At 64.9% G+C, this 14,752-nt stretch overlaps 1 protein-coding gene across 1 annotated transcript in view; it reads left to right on the forward strand.

Annotated features, from left to right (window-relative positions):
* Positions 1 to 8,691, forward strand: part of RHPN1 (rhophilin Rho GTPase binding protein 1) — a 12,806-nt gene extending 4,115 nt beyond the window's left edge. The window contains exons 2-15 of the mRNA XM_023228145.2: positions 1,889 to 2,004; positions 2,860 to 2,988; positions 3,287 to 3,362; positions 4,176 to 4,253; positions 4,603 to 4,727; positions 4,819 to 4,985; positions 5,220 to 5,413; positions 5,733 to 5,889; positions 5,964 to 6,077; positions 6,490 to 6,684; positions 7,159 to 7,235; positions 7,459 to 7,605; positions 7,693 to 7,854; positions 8,306 to 8,691. Coding sequence (XP_023083913.1) covers positions 1,889 to 2,004; positions 2,860 to 2,988; positions 3,287 to 3,362; positions 4,176 to 4,253; positions 4,603 to 4,727; positions 4,819 to 4,985; positions 5,220 to 5,413; positions 5,733 to 5,889; positions 5,964 to 6,077; positions 6,490 to 6,684; positions 7,159 to 7,235; positions 7,459 to 7,605; positions 7,693 to 7,854; positions 8,306 to 8,521 — 1,953 coding nt within the window. The 3' untranslated portion in view covers positions 8,522 to 8,691. The remainder of the gene's footprint in view (positions 1 to 1,888; positions 2,005 to 2,859; positions 2,989 to 3,286; positions 3,363 to 4,175; positions 4,254 to 4,602; positions 4,728 to 4,818; positions 4,986 to 5,219; positions 5,414 to 5,732; positions 5,890 to 5,963; positions 6,078 to 6,489; positions 6,685 to 7,158; positions 7,236 to 7,458; positions 7,606 to 7,692; positions 7,855 to 8,305) is intronic.
* Positions 8,692 to 14,752: the final 6,061 nt, after the last annotated feature.

A 14,752-nucleotide genomic window follows, 5' to 3' on the forward strand; every position in this document is an offset into this window, starting at 1 on the left:
GGGGATGGTGTGGGTTCCAGGGGATGGTGCAGAGGTTTTGGGGACGGCGTGGGTTCCAGGGGACGGTGCCTTATCCTCTAGTCTCTGTGTCTGCCTTCCCATGGCCACTTCCATGTGGCTGTGTTCACATTTCCCATCTCTTATAAGGACGCCTGTCACTGCGATTAAGGACCCCCCTGCTCCAGGGTGGCCTCATCTTAACTCATTATATCTGCAAAGACCCTATTTCTAGAAAAATTGCACTCACATGTACTGGGAGTTAGGACTTGAACCTGTCTTTTGTGGGGACACTATTCACCCATAATAGATGGTCACCCGCTCAGCTGGCTGCTGTGAGCTTGGGGGCAGGACGAGCAGGCCTTCTGTCTAGGAAATCAGATCATTCCTGTATAATGGGATAAACTAATTACAATGCAGACAAAGGTCTCATTCACATTAGCAAAAATAACTCTGTAGATATCTAGAGGGACACCCAGGAAAACACATGTGATCTCTTTACGGGGAAGACGGAAAGGCCTGAGAGACGTGTGTGCGTGGAGAGGGTGCCAGGTCCGCAGAGGGGAAGACCCGGGCCATGTGCACGTTGGCCCCATGAATCCGCAGCTTCATGCAGTGTCGGGTCAGTTTCATGGTGGCAGGATTCATCTTCAGACATGACAAGGTCCTGGGAGAGAAGAGGTCCTGTCTCCCGACAAGGGCAGGAAGCAGCCCCAGGAGCCACCAGAGGCCTTGTCTTGCTGCTGACTGGCAGAAATGGCCAGATGGCCGCACCTGACACAGACCAGGCTCACCCCAGGGCTGGGTGGGAGTCAGTGTCCCTGAGCAGCGAGCCCTGAGCAGCACTGTGGGTCTCAAAGCATGGAAGGAGTGGGCGCTGGAGAGGCAAGCCAGCCGGCCCACGCCTGGGAGCCCACCCAGAGGACAGCCACAGGTAGCTGCAAAGAATCTTGTCGGGGTGGAGACCCAGGCATTCCCACGCAGCCATGGGGAAGAGCGGTGGCAAGGGCTGTGGTGAGAGGGAGGGACACATGAGGATCGCACAGGCAGGACCCCAACACCACAAGGGTGGGGCAGGCTGAGGCATGAAACTGGATCAGCCCGGAGTGAAATTTAAGCCCCAGCAGATTCACACCACTTAAGAAGACACAGGAGCCATGAAAGTCTAGAAGGGGCCCTGCTGGGCATGCCTTGCTCTTGCGCCATGGCTGGTGCTGGGCAGGGCCGTGGGGGTGCAGTCTGTGGGTGCAAGGCTCAGAGTCTCTTCTCTGTGGATGGGGAGTGCACAGGTGTGCGTTCACTTCGAGAACCATTCCCAAAGTCAGACCGCAGCCTCTGCACCAACCATCGAGTGCCAGTGGCTGCCCCCAGAGTCTCGGGGACACTGTCCTTGGAGCCCACACCTAAACCCACACGGGAATGACTGGGAGGCGTGGGTGAATTGGATGGAAAAAAAATTGGGAGGGGCAAGGGGGGGATCCAGAATGAAATCCGGAAGTGCAGAAGGAGATCCGGAAGCATCCTACTGTGAGGAGCCGCAGGCCGCCCCCTGCAGGGCTCCTGGAGCCCTACTTGTCCAGGCTGCCTGGTGAGACCCTGGCTCCTGGTGTCCTTGGCAGGTGCCAGCCTCCCCTCCCGACCCCCATCACGAGTCAGCAGCATCCCCCCGCACCACATCCTTCTGCACTGACTGCCTCCTGTCCTGGTCTGGCTGGGCCCGTGTTCACACTGGCTCTGTCCAGCCCCTCCCTGTGAGGTCAGCTCCAGCCCCAGCCCATGGTGGCCACCCCGTTACCCTTGGGCAGGCTGCACTCCTCTCAGTGGCTGGCGAGGCACAGCCTGGTGCGGGCTCCACAGGGTCGGGCCGTGATCACCTGTGGTCTCCCTGCAGGGCTGTGACTCCCCGATGCAGATGCGGTGCAGCCAGCTGCAGAGCCGCAGGGCCCGGATTCACCAGCAGATTGACAAGGAGCTGCAGATGCGGACGGGCGCTGAGAACCTCTACAGGTGAGTGCCTGAGGTCGCCGGCCCCAGGAGCAGGCCTGACCTGGGTGAGGGGGGCAGGACAGCCACCCAGGCAGGTGTCTGCCCCATGGCCGGGTCAGGGAGACAAGTGCATGAGCAGATGGGTCCTGGGGGGCACGCAGTACACGTGATGCCCAGCCATGACCCTCACAGACCTGCCTTCACGGACCTCTGTGCTGGGCCGGAGGTGCCAGGAAACCAGTGTCCCTGCCGGGTGTGCAGCTTGGGAAGCCCCAACAGTGCACGTGGGGGCTTCTTAGAAGAGCCATGGTTGAGGCTGAGCTGTGACAGGTGACGGTGCATCCCAAGGTTGGGGACCTGGGAGAGGGGTGGAAGACCCGAGCTGCCTCTTCCTCAGAGCACGCCGCGTGTGAGCCACACATGTGTGTGTGTGCCCTTCGGTACCCTTAGCACCTGCTGCCTCCCTGCCCCCATCCTGGCCTTCCTTGGGGACCCCTGGTCCCTTTGCTGGGCCCTGATGCAGGCACAGAGAGGGGTGTGGCTCTCACCCACCATCCAAGGAAGTGGTGTTTGAATGCTGTCGAGGGCTGTATGAGCCCCAAAGAAAGCCATGGTGCTGAGGGAGGTGCCTGCAGGCCAGAGTCAGAACATGCAGGTGCTGGGATCAGGGGTGATGAACTGTAGGGGGTATCACCTATGAGCCCCCGGATGCCACTGCTGCACCTGTCTCAGCCATGGGGGCAGACCCCGTCAGCGACATCCTCTGCAGGGTGGGCTCAGAGCTCCGACAGGTCAGCTGGCAGGAGGGCTGCAGTGGGCACGGGGCCTTTGGCTCTACCTTGGGGCTGAGCTTTCAACTGCCACGGCCTCCCTCAGAGCCACCAGCAACAACCGGGTGAGAGAGACAGTCGCCCTGGAGCTGAGCTACGTCAACTCCAACCTGCAGCTGCTGAAGGAGGAGCTAGAGGAGCTTAGCAGTGGTGTGGACCCTGGCCGGCATGGGAGGTGCGGATGGGGGCCGGGACAGTGCGCATGCGTGCGTGTATGTGTGTGCACACGCACGTGTGTGTCTGTGCGCATGTGTGTGTGTATGCATGTGTGTCTGTGTGTGCACGTGCTTCTGGAGCGGTTTAGGATGGTGGGGGGGTTCGCAGGTGCAGGACACCCCCCAGGACACAGGCGCACGTGTACACTCACGAGGGAGGGAGGCACCCTGTGCCACAGAGCCCTAGGAGTGGGCCCCCGGCTGCCGTGTGCACCAGGGTTTGGCCTTACAGTCTGAAGTCGATGCTTCTGGTTGTAGTGAAGCTGTCACTGTCCCCATGATCCCCCTGGGCCTGAAGGAGACCAAGGAGCTGGACTGGTCTACGCCGCTGAAGGTAGGCACTGGCCTGCGAGCTCTGAGAGACACGGCCTTGCCCTGGGACCAAGGGGGTCTTGGAGGCTTCCTGGTCCAGCTGTCTCATTGAACAGATAGGGAAACTGAGGCCCAGAGGGAGGGAGGGCTGTAAGGGACACCAGGGACCTGGCAGAAGTGGCCACAGAGACCCAGCCTCTGCTGCGTTCAGGGCCCGCACTGGTGCCTGCGCCCCAGGCTGGGGCTGATCCCATGGAGTGGGTATGAACACATGGCCTGCCCTCAGACGGGCAATGCCCTAGGAGGATGGGGCCTGGAAGCCCCACCTGGGGCACAGGGTCCAGGTTCGCCCACGGAGGGCACCACCAGCTTGGGACCACACACCCAGCACTGACTCACGAGGGTCCTGGAGAGGGCTCAGACCCCAGAACAGACTGGCACTGCCTGGCAGGGCCCTGCAGGAGCCACTGACTGTGTTCGTTGTCTGAGTCACTGAGTGGCAGATGGCACCTGCCTCCCGGCCATGGGGATGAATAAGGAAACGCACATAAAAGTAGCGCTGAGTCTCCAGGTGCCACCTCTGTGATGGGAAACCCAGGGCCAGAGGGGCTCCAAGCTGCATCAACCCACCAGATCCCTCCATACAGTTGGCCCCAGCCCTTCTCTGGGGCTTCTCCTGAGGGGCCCAGGGCCCCCACCCTGCACGGCAGCCAGCCTGCTCTGCGGCATGGACCCGCGTTCCACCATGAGTCTTTCCCCAAGGTGGGTTGGGAGACCTCAGGGAAGGAGGCCAGGCACAAGGGTACTGTGGATGCCAACACCTGCCCCCCATCAGGAGCTGATCTCGGTGCACTTTGGAGAGGACGGCGCTTCCTATGAGGCAGAAATCAGAGAACTGGAGGCCCTGCGGCAGGTGTGTGGTTCCCCCACCCGCCCACTCTCCTGCAGCCCCGGGAGACACATGCAGAGGCTGAGGCTTAAGTCAGGAACAGACGGCGGAGCTCAGTGTGGACGTCTCGAGGACGTGGGGAGACAGGCGCACCAGGGACCCTGTGTGTGCAGACCCAGCCAGGGGGCGTGGAGGGGCTGGCAGGTGGCTCCAGTGCCGCACGCTGCTGGCCTTCGGGAGTCGCGGCTGCTCAGGGCCCCGCTGGCTTTGCCTCCCCGCCCCGCATGGTGCTGATGCCCACGGGACTTCCCAGGGCAGTGTGTGTGAGTGGGATGGGCCAGGGCGGTGGGGCCCAGCGGCTCCTGCCCTGCAGGCCATGCGGACCCCCAGCCGGAACGAGGCGGGCCTGGAGCTGCTCACAGCCTACTATAACCAGCTGTGCTTCCTGGACGCGCGCTTCCTCACCCCTGCCAGGAGCCTCGGGCTCTTCTTCCACTGGTAGGGGCTCTGCGGGCGGGGGCACCCTGGGGAGGGAAGGCCTGGCTGCAGGAACTGTGGGAACTCCGCCCAGCCTGACCCGACCCTGCAGGTACGACTCGCTTACTGGGGTCCCAGCCCAGCAGCGCGCCCTGGCCTTCGAGAAGGGCAGCGTTCTCTTCAACATCGGTGCCCTCCACACACAGATTGGGGCGCGCCAGAACCGCTCCTGCGCCGAGGGTGCCCACCGCGCTGTGGAGGCCTTCCAGAGGGCCGCTGGTGAGGGCGGCCCGGGCCGCGGTGGGGCAGGGTGTGGTGCCAGGGTGTTGCAGAGCCCCTTCTACAGGGCAGGAGCTGGGGGTGGTTAGGACGTCAGTCCCTCAGGTAGGGGGGCTGGGGACATCAGGCCCATGCGTGTCCCAGGAGCGGCCCTAGCTAGCCGCCCTGAGTGCTGCATGGGGCAGAGATGGGCAGGTCAGGGCCCTGCCTGTGTGAGCACCCCTCCCTCCGCAGGGACCTTCAGCCTCCTGAGGGAGAACTTCTCCCATGCGCCGAGCCCAGACATGAGCCCTGCCTCCCTCTGCGCACTGGAGCAGCTCATGATGGCCCAGGCCCAGGAATGTGTGTTTGAGGGCCTCTCACCACCTGCCTCCATGGCCCCCCAAGACTGCCTGGCCCAGCTGCGCCTGGCACAGGAGGCTGCCCAGGTGAGCTCGGGCACCCGTGTCAGGGTGCAGGGGGTGGGGCCGAGCTGGGGCCAGAGCCCAGGTCCAGGCAAGCGTGAGCTCTCCCGCCTCCTTCCTTGTGTGTCAGCCCCAAGCCAGCTGTTGTCCTGCTCCCTGGGGGGCTGGTCAGGAACCTGGGGGCCCAAGCCTCTGCCTCCAGGGAATAGCATGAAGTGGCAGGAACTGGGGTGCCAGGGAGGCTGCTGGGATGGTGGTCGGAGCGGGTGGAGGCCGGGTAGGGGGAGGCAGTCACCACTCGGAGAGCGGGAGGCCCTCGCGTGCCTGCCATGTCCACCGGCAGGTGGCAGCCGAGTACAGACTAGTGCACCGGACCATGGCCCAGCAACCCGTCCACGACTACATGCCCGTCTCCTGGACTGCCCTGGTGCATGTCAAGGCCGAGTACTTCCACTCCCTGGCCCACTACTACGTAGCCATGGCCCTCTGCGACGGCTCCCGTGAGTGCCCACCGCACTTGCCCATGATACTGCAAAGGCCCCCGCTCAGGGCTCATGGCCTCTCTGTCCCCCAGCAGTGACCGAGGGAGAGCTCCCCACACACGAGCAGGTCTTCCTCCAGCCCCCCACCTCCTGCAAGCCCCCAGGCCCCGTGCTGCCGCAGGAGCTGGAGGAGCGCAGGCAGCTTGGTAAGGCGCCCATGGATGGAGGGCCCTGGGGGCTTAGGTGGTCACCAACAGTGGCAGGGTGTCCCCCACCACGCTCACGCTGTTTGCCACCTGGTGTCCCCATGCTAACGAGTTGGGCCACCTACCTATCCCTGGATGCCCTGTGCCTGATGGGTGACGGTCCAGCACAGGGGCCCCAGGAGTGCTGGCAGCCTCTGAGCAGGTGGGAGACCCCTGGGAGCAGCTTGTCCCTGGCCCCTGCTTTGTATGAGGCAGAGCCCTCCTGCGCAGCCAGCTCCTCACCCCTGTGGCACGCGCCTACAACAAAAGTGGCTGTGATGAGCCCACAGCCCTGGCTTTGCCCACTCCTTCTGCCACGTCCCAGGGCCCACGGGCCCACATGGTGTGTGACATCTCAGTGCCCCGCGTACAGGCAAGGCACACCTGAAGCGCGCCATCCTGGGGCAGGAGGAGGCGCTGCGGCTGCATGCCCTGTGCCGCGTCCTGCGTGAGGTGGACCTGCTGCGGGCTGTGGTTGCCCAGACGCTGCAGCGCTCACTGGCCAAGTATGCGGAGCTGGACCGTGAGGATGACTTCTGTGAGACTGCCGAGGCCCCAGACATCCGGCGTGAGCAGCCAGGGCCTGTGTGGGTGGCTGCATCCCCGGCCAGGGTGGGGGCCTTCGTCCTGGAGAAGGGGAGGCTGATTGCATTAAAGATGCAATCCCACGATGAATTCAACAGCAGTAGCACTTTCCAGGCCGCAATCTCAGGCCCACAGAGCTGCCGCGCCCTTCAGGGGCCTGGGGGATGACCACGCCCCTCAGCCCCTCCCTCCCTGCACTGGCCTGCCCTGAGGGGAAGCCCACAGACCCGGGACAGGCATGCCTGGGACGTCAGGGAGGGATTCTGGGAGCCACCTGGGGCAGAGGAGGCCATGTGTTCAGGGCACCTGGGGCAGCTCCCCCCACCATTGCAGTGCGGCCACGCCAGGAGGTCAGAGGCGGGGCCTGTGTGCGCTCGGGGTCATGCCCTGCGCCCTGGAAAATCCCCGGGTCAGGTCTCCACAGGCTCCCAGCGTAGCTCTGCTCTTCCACCCTCAGCTAAGACCCACCAGAAGCCAGAGGCCAGGACGCCACGCCTGTCCCAGGGGAAGGGGCCTGACCTCTTCCATCGGCTGGTGAGCACACCTGTCCCCAGGCACCCCCAGCACGGGCAGCTTGGGCTGCGTGGCTCTGACCAGCACGTGGCCTCAGGCCGTTTGATGGCGGTCCAGCCCTGCCCACCCGCCTTGTGGAACCCCACGGTGTCCCTCGGTGCACAGGTTGGATGGACGTGCTGGTTAGGTGGGGTCTCCTCGGTGTGTGGCCCAGCTGGGCCTCTGACCTCTGAGCCCCTGCCAGGGGCCCCTGTCTGTGTTCTCAGCCAAGAACCGGTGGCGGCTGGTGGGGCCCATCCACCTGACCCGAGGAGAGGGCGGCTTCGGCCTCACGCTTCGGGGAGACTCGCCCGTCCTCATCGCTGCTGTCATTCCAGGGAGCCAGGCCGCGGTAAGGGCCCCACCGGCCCCCTGAGCTGAGTCCCCAGTGCCAGGCAGGGCGTCCTGTGCCCACCTCACCATCCACGTCTCCCCGCAGGCGGCCGGCCTGAAGGAGGGCGACTACATCGTGTCAGTGAACGGGCAGCCGTGCAGGTGGTGGAGACACGCAGAGGTGGTGGCGGAGCTGAAGGCTGCGGGAGAGGCGGGTGCCAGCCTGCAGGTGGTGTCAGTGCTGCCCAGCTCTAGGCTGCCCAGCTTGGTGAGCCCTTGGGGCCCCGGAGGGGTGGTCCCCAGCCTGCTGTCCCCACCCTGGCCCTGGGCGTGCCCTGGACGCTTGAGCAGCATTGGGAAAGGGAGGTGGGGCTGCAGGTAACCCTCCCCGGGCCGCCTCCTGGGCAGGGGCCACCTGTGCTGTGGCCTCCATCTGACGGCTCCTGCTGCAGCCCACTCCTCACTGGGCCTCTGTATCCTCAGACTGGAGGCTTCTGGGCCAGGTGCTCCATCCCAGAACTTTCACCTACCCAGCATGGTTGACCCAGGGTTGGGTGAAACCCATGGGGCCCCTACTATGTGGCCACCCTGATGGGAGCCCCCAAACAAGCCCCCCACGTGCCAGCCCCTCCCAGGTGGTTCTTGCCCCTCCCAGACTGGCTGCAGGTGGGGACAGGCCAGCAGTGGCTGACCACAGTCTGTCTCTGTCCCTGCTACAGGGGGACCGCCGACCTGCCCTGCTGGGCCCCAGGGGGCTTCTAAGCAGCCAGAGGGAGCATGGCTGCACCACCCCGGCATCCACGTGGGCCAGCCCCCGGCCCCTCCTCAGCTGGAGCCGAAAAGCCCAGCAGGGCAAGCCTGGAGGCTGCCCCCAGCCCCGTGCCCCGGTGAAGCCGGCTCTGCCCTCATCCTCGAAGCGTCCAGGGTGGCTGTGAGGGCCAGGCTCCCTGCACACCTCAGCCCTGGCTCCAGCTGGCGGGAAGCACCAAGCATGCCCTCCCCACCCAGAGGACCTCCGGGCAATGCCTGCCCCACCTCATGCCAGAGGCTGCTTCGAGCACCTGCCTGCCCATTAAAGACTATGGTCAGACCTGTCTGAGCCCAGTGATGGGAGCTGTGGCCTCTTCACCCACACACAGGAAGGGTGCCAGTCCCTCTGCCGGTCTGAGGTCAGCTTCCTGGGGCTGCCCCACCCTGAGGGCTCCTCACAGCTGTCACATCTGTACCCCGGGCTCTGTCCACCCTGCTGCTGCCCTGGGCACAGACCCTGAGGCCTCAGTCCCGCCTCCAGCCACGTTTCTGCCTGGTGCCCAGTGACTCCTGCTGGGCATCCTTTCACTCGCTGCTGGGCACCCCTTCGCTCGCTGCCCCTCCATCATGCAGCAGCCAGGCACACCCACAGCATCCACAGACCTCTAGGCCGGGTCCCAGACACGGCCTTCCCCGAAAATACCTCCTGTTGTCCTGTCTGTGCATAGAGCAGGGGACTCCCCACCTCTGCACCCTGTGCCAGTCACCCCGGGCCCTGTGCCGGTCACCCCAGGCTCTGTGCTGGTCACCCCAGCAAGTGTCCCCTTTGCCCAGGAGTCCCCAGTGTCGTGGCCCAGGTCTCATGGTGGCCCTAAGCCTGCCAGCCCTGCTGCCCACCTTGCTGTCCTGCTCCGAGCATAGGTGCCACCCTCCAGCTCCTGGGCATGTCACCTCTCCCTGAGCCTGGGGCCTGCACGGGCCCCCAGCCCTCCCCAGCCTGCTTGCGCCGCTCCTGCTGGCCTCCCCAGGCCGTGAGCTCTCAGTGTCTCAAGCAGGGGAAGTGGGGGCTGCCTCCAGGCCTCTGTATACTGGGTGGACAATGGCCCCCAAAGGCTGTCAGCAGGAGCACCGCCCCCAGGACCCCCACAGCAGTGGGCTCAGGACCTGGACACCAAGGGCAGGGAGTGGGAAGGGCTGCAGAGCAGGGCAGGCCCGAGCTGCACCCGAGAGGAGCCTCGGAACCAGAGTGGGGGTCCTCACCAAGGGCCCCAGGGCCCAGCAGGTTCCGGAAGGGACAGGGCTGGCGGGAGTCATTCCCTGCAGCCACCAGGGGGCAGCCGCCACCCGCTCAGCAGCCCTGGGAGGCGGCACAGGCAGGTGCGCCTTGGGAGGGCTGAGGCACAGACCCTGGGTAGCAAGGCGGTCCCCAGCTCTGTGAGACCCCTGCCCTCTCATCCAGTCCCTTCCAAGGGTCCCCAGGTGGGAGCAACCCGCCCTGCATCCCAAGCTCCAGTTCCAGGGTCCAGGACCCTGCGCTGCCACCTCCCTGGTGCTTCAGCCGGGAAAATGGGGGTGCGAGTGGGGTGTTTGGGGTCCCAGAGATGCAGGCGCCGTGGTGCCATCTTCCTGGGTGGGAGGGTGGGGCTCCCCAGCCTTCCTGAGCAGGGGTGGCGTCCAGGTCCCCCATTTGCCCTCCTGGGAAAATCCCTGTCTCAGCAGAATGGGCCAAGGTCACGCAGGTCTCCCCAGCACGTGTTAATTTGGTTAATAAAACTGTTCATCAGGGAGGCCATTAGGCGCTAATTGGGGATGACAGGGTGGCGGCCCTCCCCACCTCCTGTGGCCTGTCCAGACCCAAGGTGGGGACAGAGCTGCCACCTGCCTCCTGCACGGTTGGCGCCAGGCCACCATAGGCTGGGGGAGGGGGCTTTTGCCCAGAAAGCATGCCTCTCCCCGCCACAGACCCCTGGGGTACGCCCACCCCACCCCACCCCTGCCCACACACACCTCGCCCTGGCTGCCACCAAGCCTGGGCCTGTGATCCTGGCCCTGCTCTCTGCCCCAGGCCATCTTGTTCCCTGCTGCGCCCTCAGGGGTCTCCTTTGGGGCTGCCTCCCCGCCATCCTGTCCCTCTGCCACAGAGTGGGGGCCTCGCAGCTGGAGTCACACGTGGCTGGGACCCGGCTCCTGTCACCGCCTCCATCCTGTGAAGTGGAGGAAGCCTGGTGCACAGGGGTGCTGTGGCGATGTGGGAGGCCCTGAGGTCCTGCTGCCGGCCACGGGGAGGGGGGCGGAGGTCCTGGGATCTGGAGTCCTGAGTTCTAATCAAGACAGGGCTGGGCAGGAGGGGGGTCCCCCTCCCCACCTGCCACTTGGGGCTGCTCCTGGGGCAGCGGTGAGCCCCTCTCCAGAAGAGAAAGTGGATGCCTACCAGCCCAGCCCCTCAGGCTTGGACCACGCCCCTCTGGCCGCTGTGGGAGTCCTGCCAGACAGCCCCTGGGCTGCGGGAAGGGACCACGCCCCATCCCATCCTCACCCCTGCAGCAGCTGGTGGCTGCCTGCTGGGCACAGGGGCCTGCTGGACAGGGGACTACCCTGTCCAGCCCCCCCAGGGACTCCACGTCCACACAGGCAGCTGAGTCAGCAGTGGTGGGCGGAGTTGGGGAGGCATCACCATGGCTCCAGGAGGCTCTAGGAGGCCTCGGGGACTGGTCAAGGGTATGATGCCAGGCCTGGCAGGACCTGCAGTTCACCCCTGGGGCCAGTTGTGGCCTGTGCCCCACCAGAGGGCAGTGCAGCCCCTGGGGCCAGCACACAGGGCGGCACCCGTGCTGAGCCTGCCCTAGTGGGAGGCGGCAGCTCAGGGTCCTGTCCCACCTGCCCAGGCTGGGGAGCAAAGCAGGATCAGGGCGAGGCTGGGGGAAGGCAGGGCTGGCCGCTGGGGAGCGCTCCGTCTGCAGGCTGTGTGGTGAGAGCCACCGGCTGAGGCTTCCCAGGGGGCACAGCTGGGCCGAGGGGCTGGCTCGAGGCTGTCCCTGCAGTAGCACGTGTTGGTGCTTGCCTCACCCCCCAAAGCGCCACACCGCACCATCTGCAGAGCCCACTCTCTTCCCTTGAAGTCCTGCTTGCACAACCCTGTGCGTTTCTGGCTAGCACCTTTTTGGCTTTTAGGGACGGGTTAGTGTCCCTCAGATGGCCTGGCCTGGCCACACCCCATGCATGGGCCTTAACCCTCACTTTCTGGCCCAGCCTTATCACTTTGGTCACGGTGTCACAGACGGGCCGAGGGCAGGGACGGCACCAGCATGTCCATGAGTGCCTGAGTGTATCGGGCATATGTTGCCTGGGAGGGAGGGGCCGGAGCCCAGGAGCTGCTGGGGCCACGATATGGTCCAGACCCCACTCCCCATGACCACGCAGAGCCAGGGCGGACGATGGATGTCGAGCAGCGCAGGGCGGAGGGCGCACCGGGACCATATGTGCACCCCGCCCAGGCGCAGGGCGCACGGGGTGATGCTCCATTTTCAGAGTGCTCCCCAGGCAGGAGGCTGGGCTGAGCCTGAGCTGCCGTCCTTTCTGCTTTGCCAACAGAAAACTGCCGAGAAGGGAGAAGGCGGACTCCGTTTTGCTTGGGTCAGCAGTGAGCAGGATTAACGCAGGGAGAGGGAGTGGGGAGGGGTGGAGGCGGGGGCCTGGGGATGGACAGGGCTGGGAGTGGGGTTGGGGATGGATTGGGGGGCATGAGGACGGATGGTTGTGGGGGCTGGGGATAGACCGAGGCGAGCCAAGGGCAGGCTCCCCTACTTCACTCTCCTCCTCACCACCTCTCAGCCCCTCCTGCCACCTCAAGCCAGCAGTTCCAGAGGACGAGTGAACGCATACTGCCTGCAGGTGTTGGGGGTCAGGCCCTGTCCAACACCCTCGTCCCCCCGCACCTCCCACAGTCACCGGAGCAGTGTTTTCCCTGTTCCCAATGGCCATGGTCAGGATCTGTGCCTGTACGAGGTGGGCCACAGTGGCCAGGGGGCTGGCGAGGCTACAGCTGTCCTCAAGCACAGACAGCACCCGCAGACCATCTGCAGACGTGGCATGGAGGTCCAGAGAGCCCGGGGGTTGATCCTGGAGGGGAGCCGCGGAAGGCGGGGACTGGGGGCACTCTGCAAAGCTCCAGAGAGAAACCAGCTCCACGGGCTTCAGACCCCCAGGACGGGGGTGCTGAGTGGGCAGCCGGAAGGGGCCCTGAGGAGAAGAGGGCATGGGGCACAGACCCAGTGAGGCCTCAAGCCAGGGTGGCGGAGGTGGCGGTGGGGGCTCTGGGTCACCTAGGTGGTGCTGCTGTGCATGGGAGAGGTGACGGGCCAGGTCAGGCCACAGGTAGCAGACAAGCTTAGAGGGCTGAGTTTAGCCTCAGCTTCTCAGCACAAGGAGAGAGGCTGACAGCCCGTGGCCGCATCCTTAGCCACCTCCAGGGCACTCACGCCTGCCTGTGGCCACTCTAACCCTCCCAGGGTGAGAGGAAGAGACGGGACTCCAAAGCCACAACCCCACCACCCTCCCCACCCTCCCCAGCTCCTGAGGCCACCCCCCCTACCACTCTCCCCAACCCGAGGTCAGTGGCATATCACTGTCCCCCCCCACTGCTGACATCACGTCGTCTGCCTCTGTCATAGTGTGGACAGCACATACCTCACCCTCCCCACACCGATCTCTGGTCCCCATGGGGCCATCACCGGTGACAGCCGTTCCCCTGTCACTGCCATCCTCACCTCCGGCTCACTCCTCTCGGCAGCCGCCCCGTGGCCATGTTCCCCTCGCCCCCACCACGGCCTTTGGGGCATTCGCTTCTCTGCCTGGTCCCCACTGTTTTTGTTTTGTTTTGTTTTGTTTAGATGGAGTCTCGCTCTGTCACCCAGACCGGAGTGTAGTGGCGCCATCTTGGCTCACTGCACCCTCTGCCTCCTGGGCTCAGGCAATCCTCCCACCTCAGCCTCCCAAGTCGCTGGAACTGCAGGTGCCTGCCACCACACCCGGCTAATTTTTGTAGAGACATTTCACCGTGTTGCCCAGGCTGGTCTTGAACTCCTGGACTCAAGCTGTCCTCCCACCTTGGCCTGCCAAAGTGCTGGCATTACAGGCGTTAGCCACCGCGCCCAGCCTCCACTGCTTTTTTCTTGGCTCCAGAGAGCAAGGTGGGACAGGCTGGGGATCTGCAGTGGGGGTGACTTGACCTCTCCAAGTCAGCAGGAGGAAGGGGCACCCACTTCTCCAGGGCAGGGTGGGCGGCAGAGGCTGCAGTGCCGCCCTTCTGCCTTCCTGTCCATCCTCACAGCCACTCACTGCCCGTCGGCAATGACTGAACACCTGCTGCTGGGTGCTTTTGCCTCCCAGGAGGCCCTGGAGCCCTGGCCCCTCTCTGCGCTCTCCTTATGTCCTGCACATCCCAGTGATCCTTATGACACGTGAGGTGCGCCTGGAAGTCAGAAGATGATGCCTAATATCTCGTCACGGAGGCCCCAGGCTCCTCATCTGCAGGCAGAGCTGCTTGAGGGCGTCTTGCAGATTCAGAGCCTTGACAGGGTCCCTGAGGCTTCCTGAGGGCCGGGCCCAGTCTGACCACATCTCTGTTCTGCCCACAACTCCCAGGGAGCCATAGGGGAGGAGAAGCCAGTGGGCTGGGAGATGCAGTCAAGGTCGGGGGTGAGCAGGCCACCAGCTGGGAGATGCATGGCAGGCTGACCTAGGTCCAGCTTGGGAGAGCACCGGACACCCTCTCTCTCCGCCACGCTGGGCTCTGGGCTCTGAGCGGTGAGGACGGGCCTGGCTCTGCGGGGCTGACCATCTGGGGCTGAGATTGCATCTCAGGGCAGGAGGAAGCTTGGGGAGGTGTGAGAGGCCTGGTTCCCGCTGCGCCTCCAGGCGAGCACGGTGTGGAAGGAGTGTGGGCGCAGGGAGGAGAGGCAGGGATGGGCCAGGCAGGGCTGGCAGGGGAAGGCAGGGGAGGGCAGGCCGCCTGTGGAAGGGGACCTGGGCCTCTACGGGGGGCTGCCCCAAGAGGTCATTGCCTGGAGCGCTGTGCCCATGCCTGGTGGATGCTTCTGGCACCCTGCGTCCAAGGACCAGGGGGCACTGCCTCAGAGCACGGCTTGTGAGGGTGCTGGGCGGGGTGTGGCGAGCGCCAGGGGATGTCCCAGCCTGGGCATTGGCAGAGGAGGGGCAGGTTGGGGGTTCAGCCCAAGATGGGCCTGCTGGTTAGCGGATGCCAGTGGGTGCCCAGGGGGGCGGCCTCCAAGCAGCTGCTGGGTGCACACTCTGTGGCTGGAGGGGGACTCAGGGGGACCTGGGGGTCACCCAAAGCCGTGGGAGAGGGTTGGGGGCTGGAGCTGATTGGAGGACTGCCTGGGGACCCCGGGAGAGGA

The sequence above is a fragment of the Piliocolobus tephrosceles genome, chromosome 7 (genome assembly GCF_002776525.5).
Source record: "Piliocolobus tephrosceles isolate RC106 chromosome 7, ASM277652v3, whole genome shotgun sequence".
Lineage (NCBI taxonomy): Eukaryota > Metazoa > Chordata > Mammalia > Primates > Cercopithecidae > Piliocolobus > Piliocolobus tephrosceles.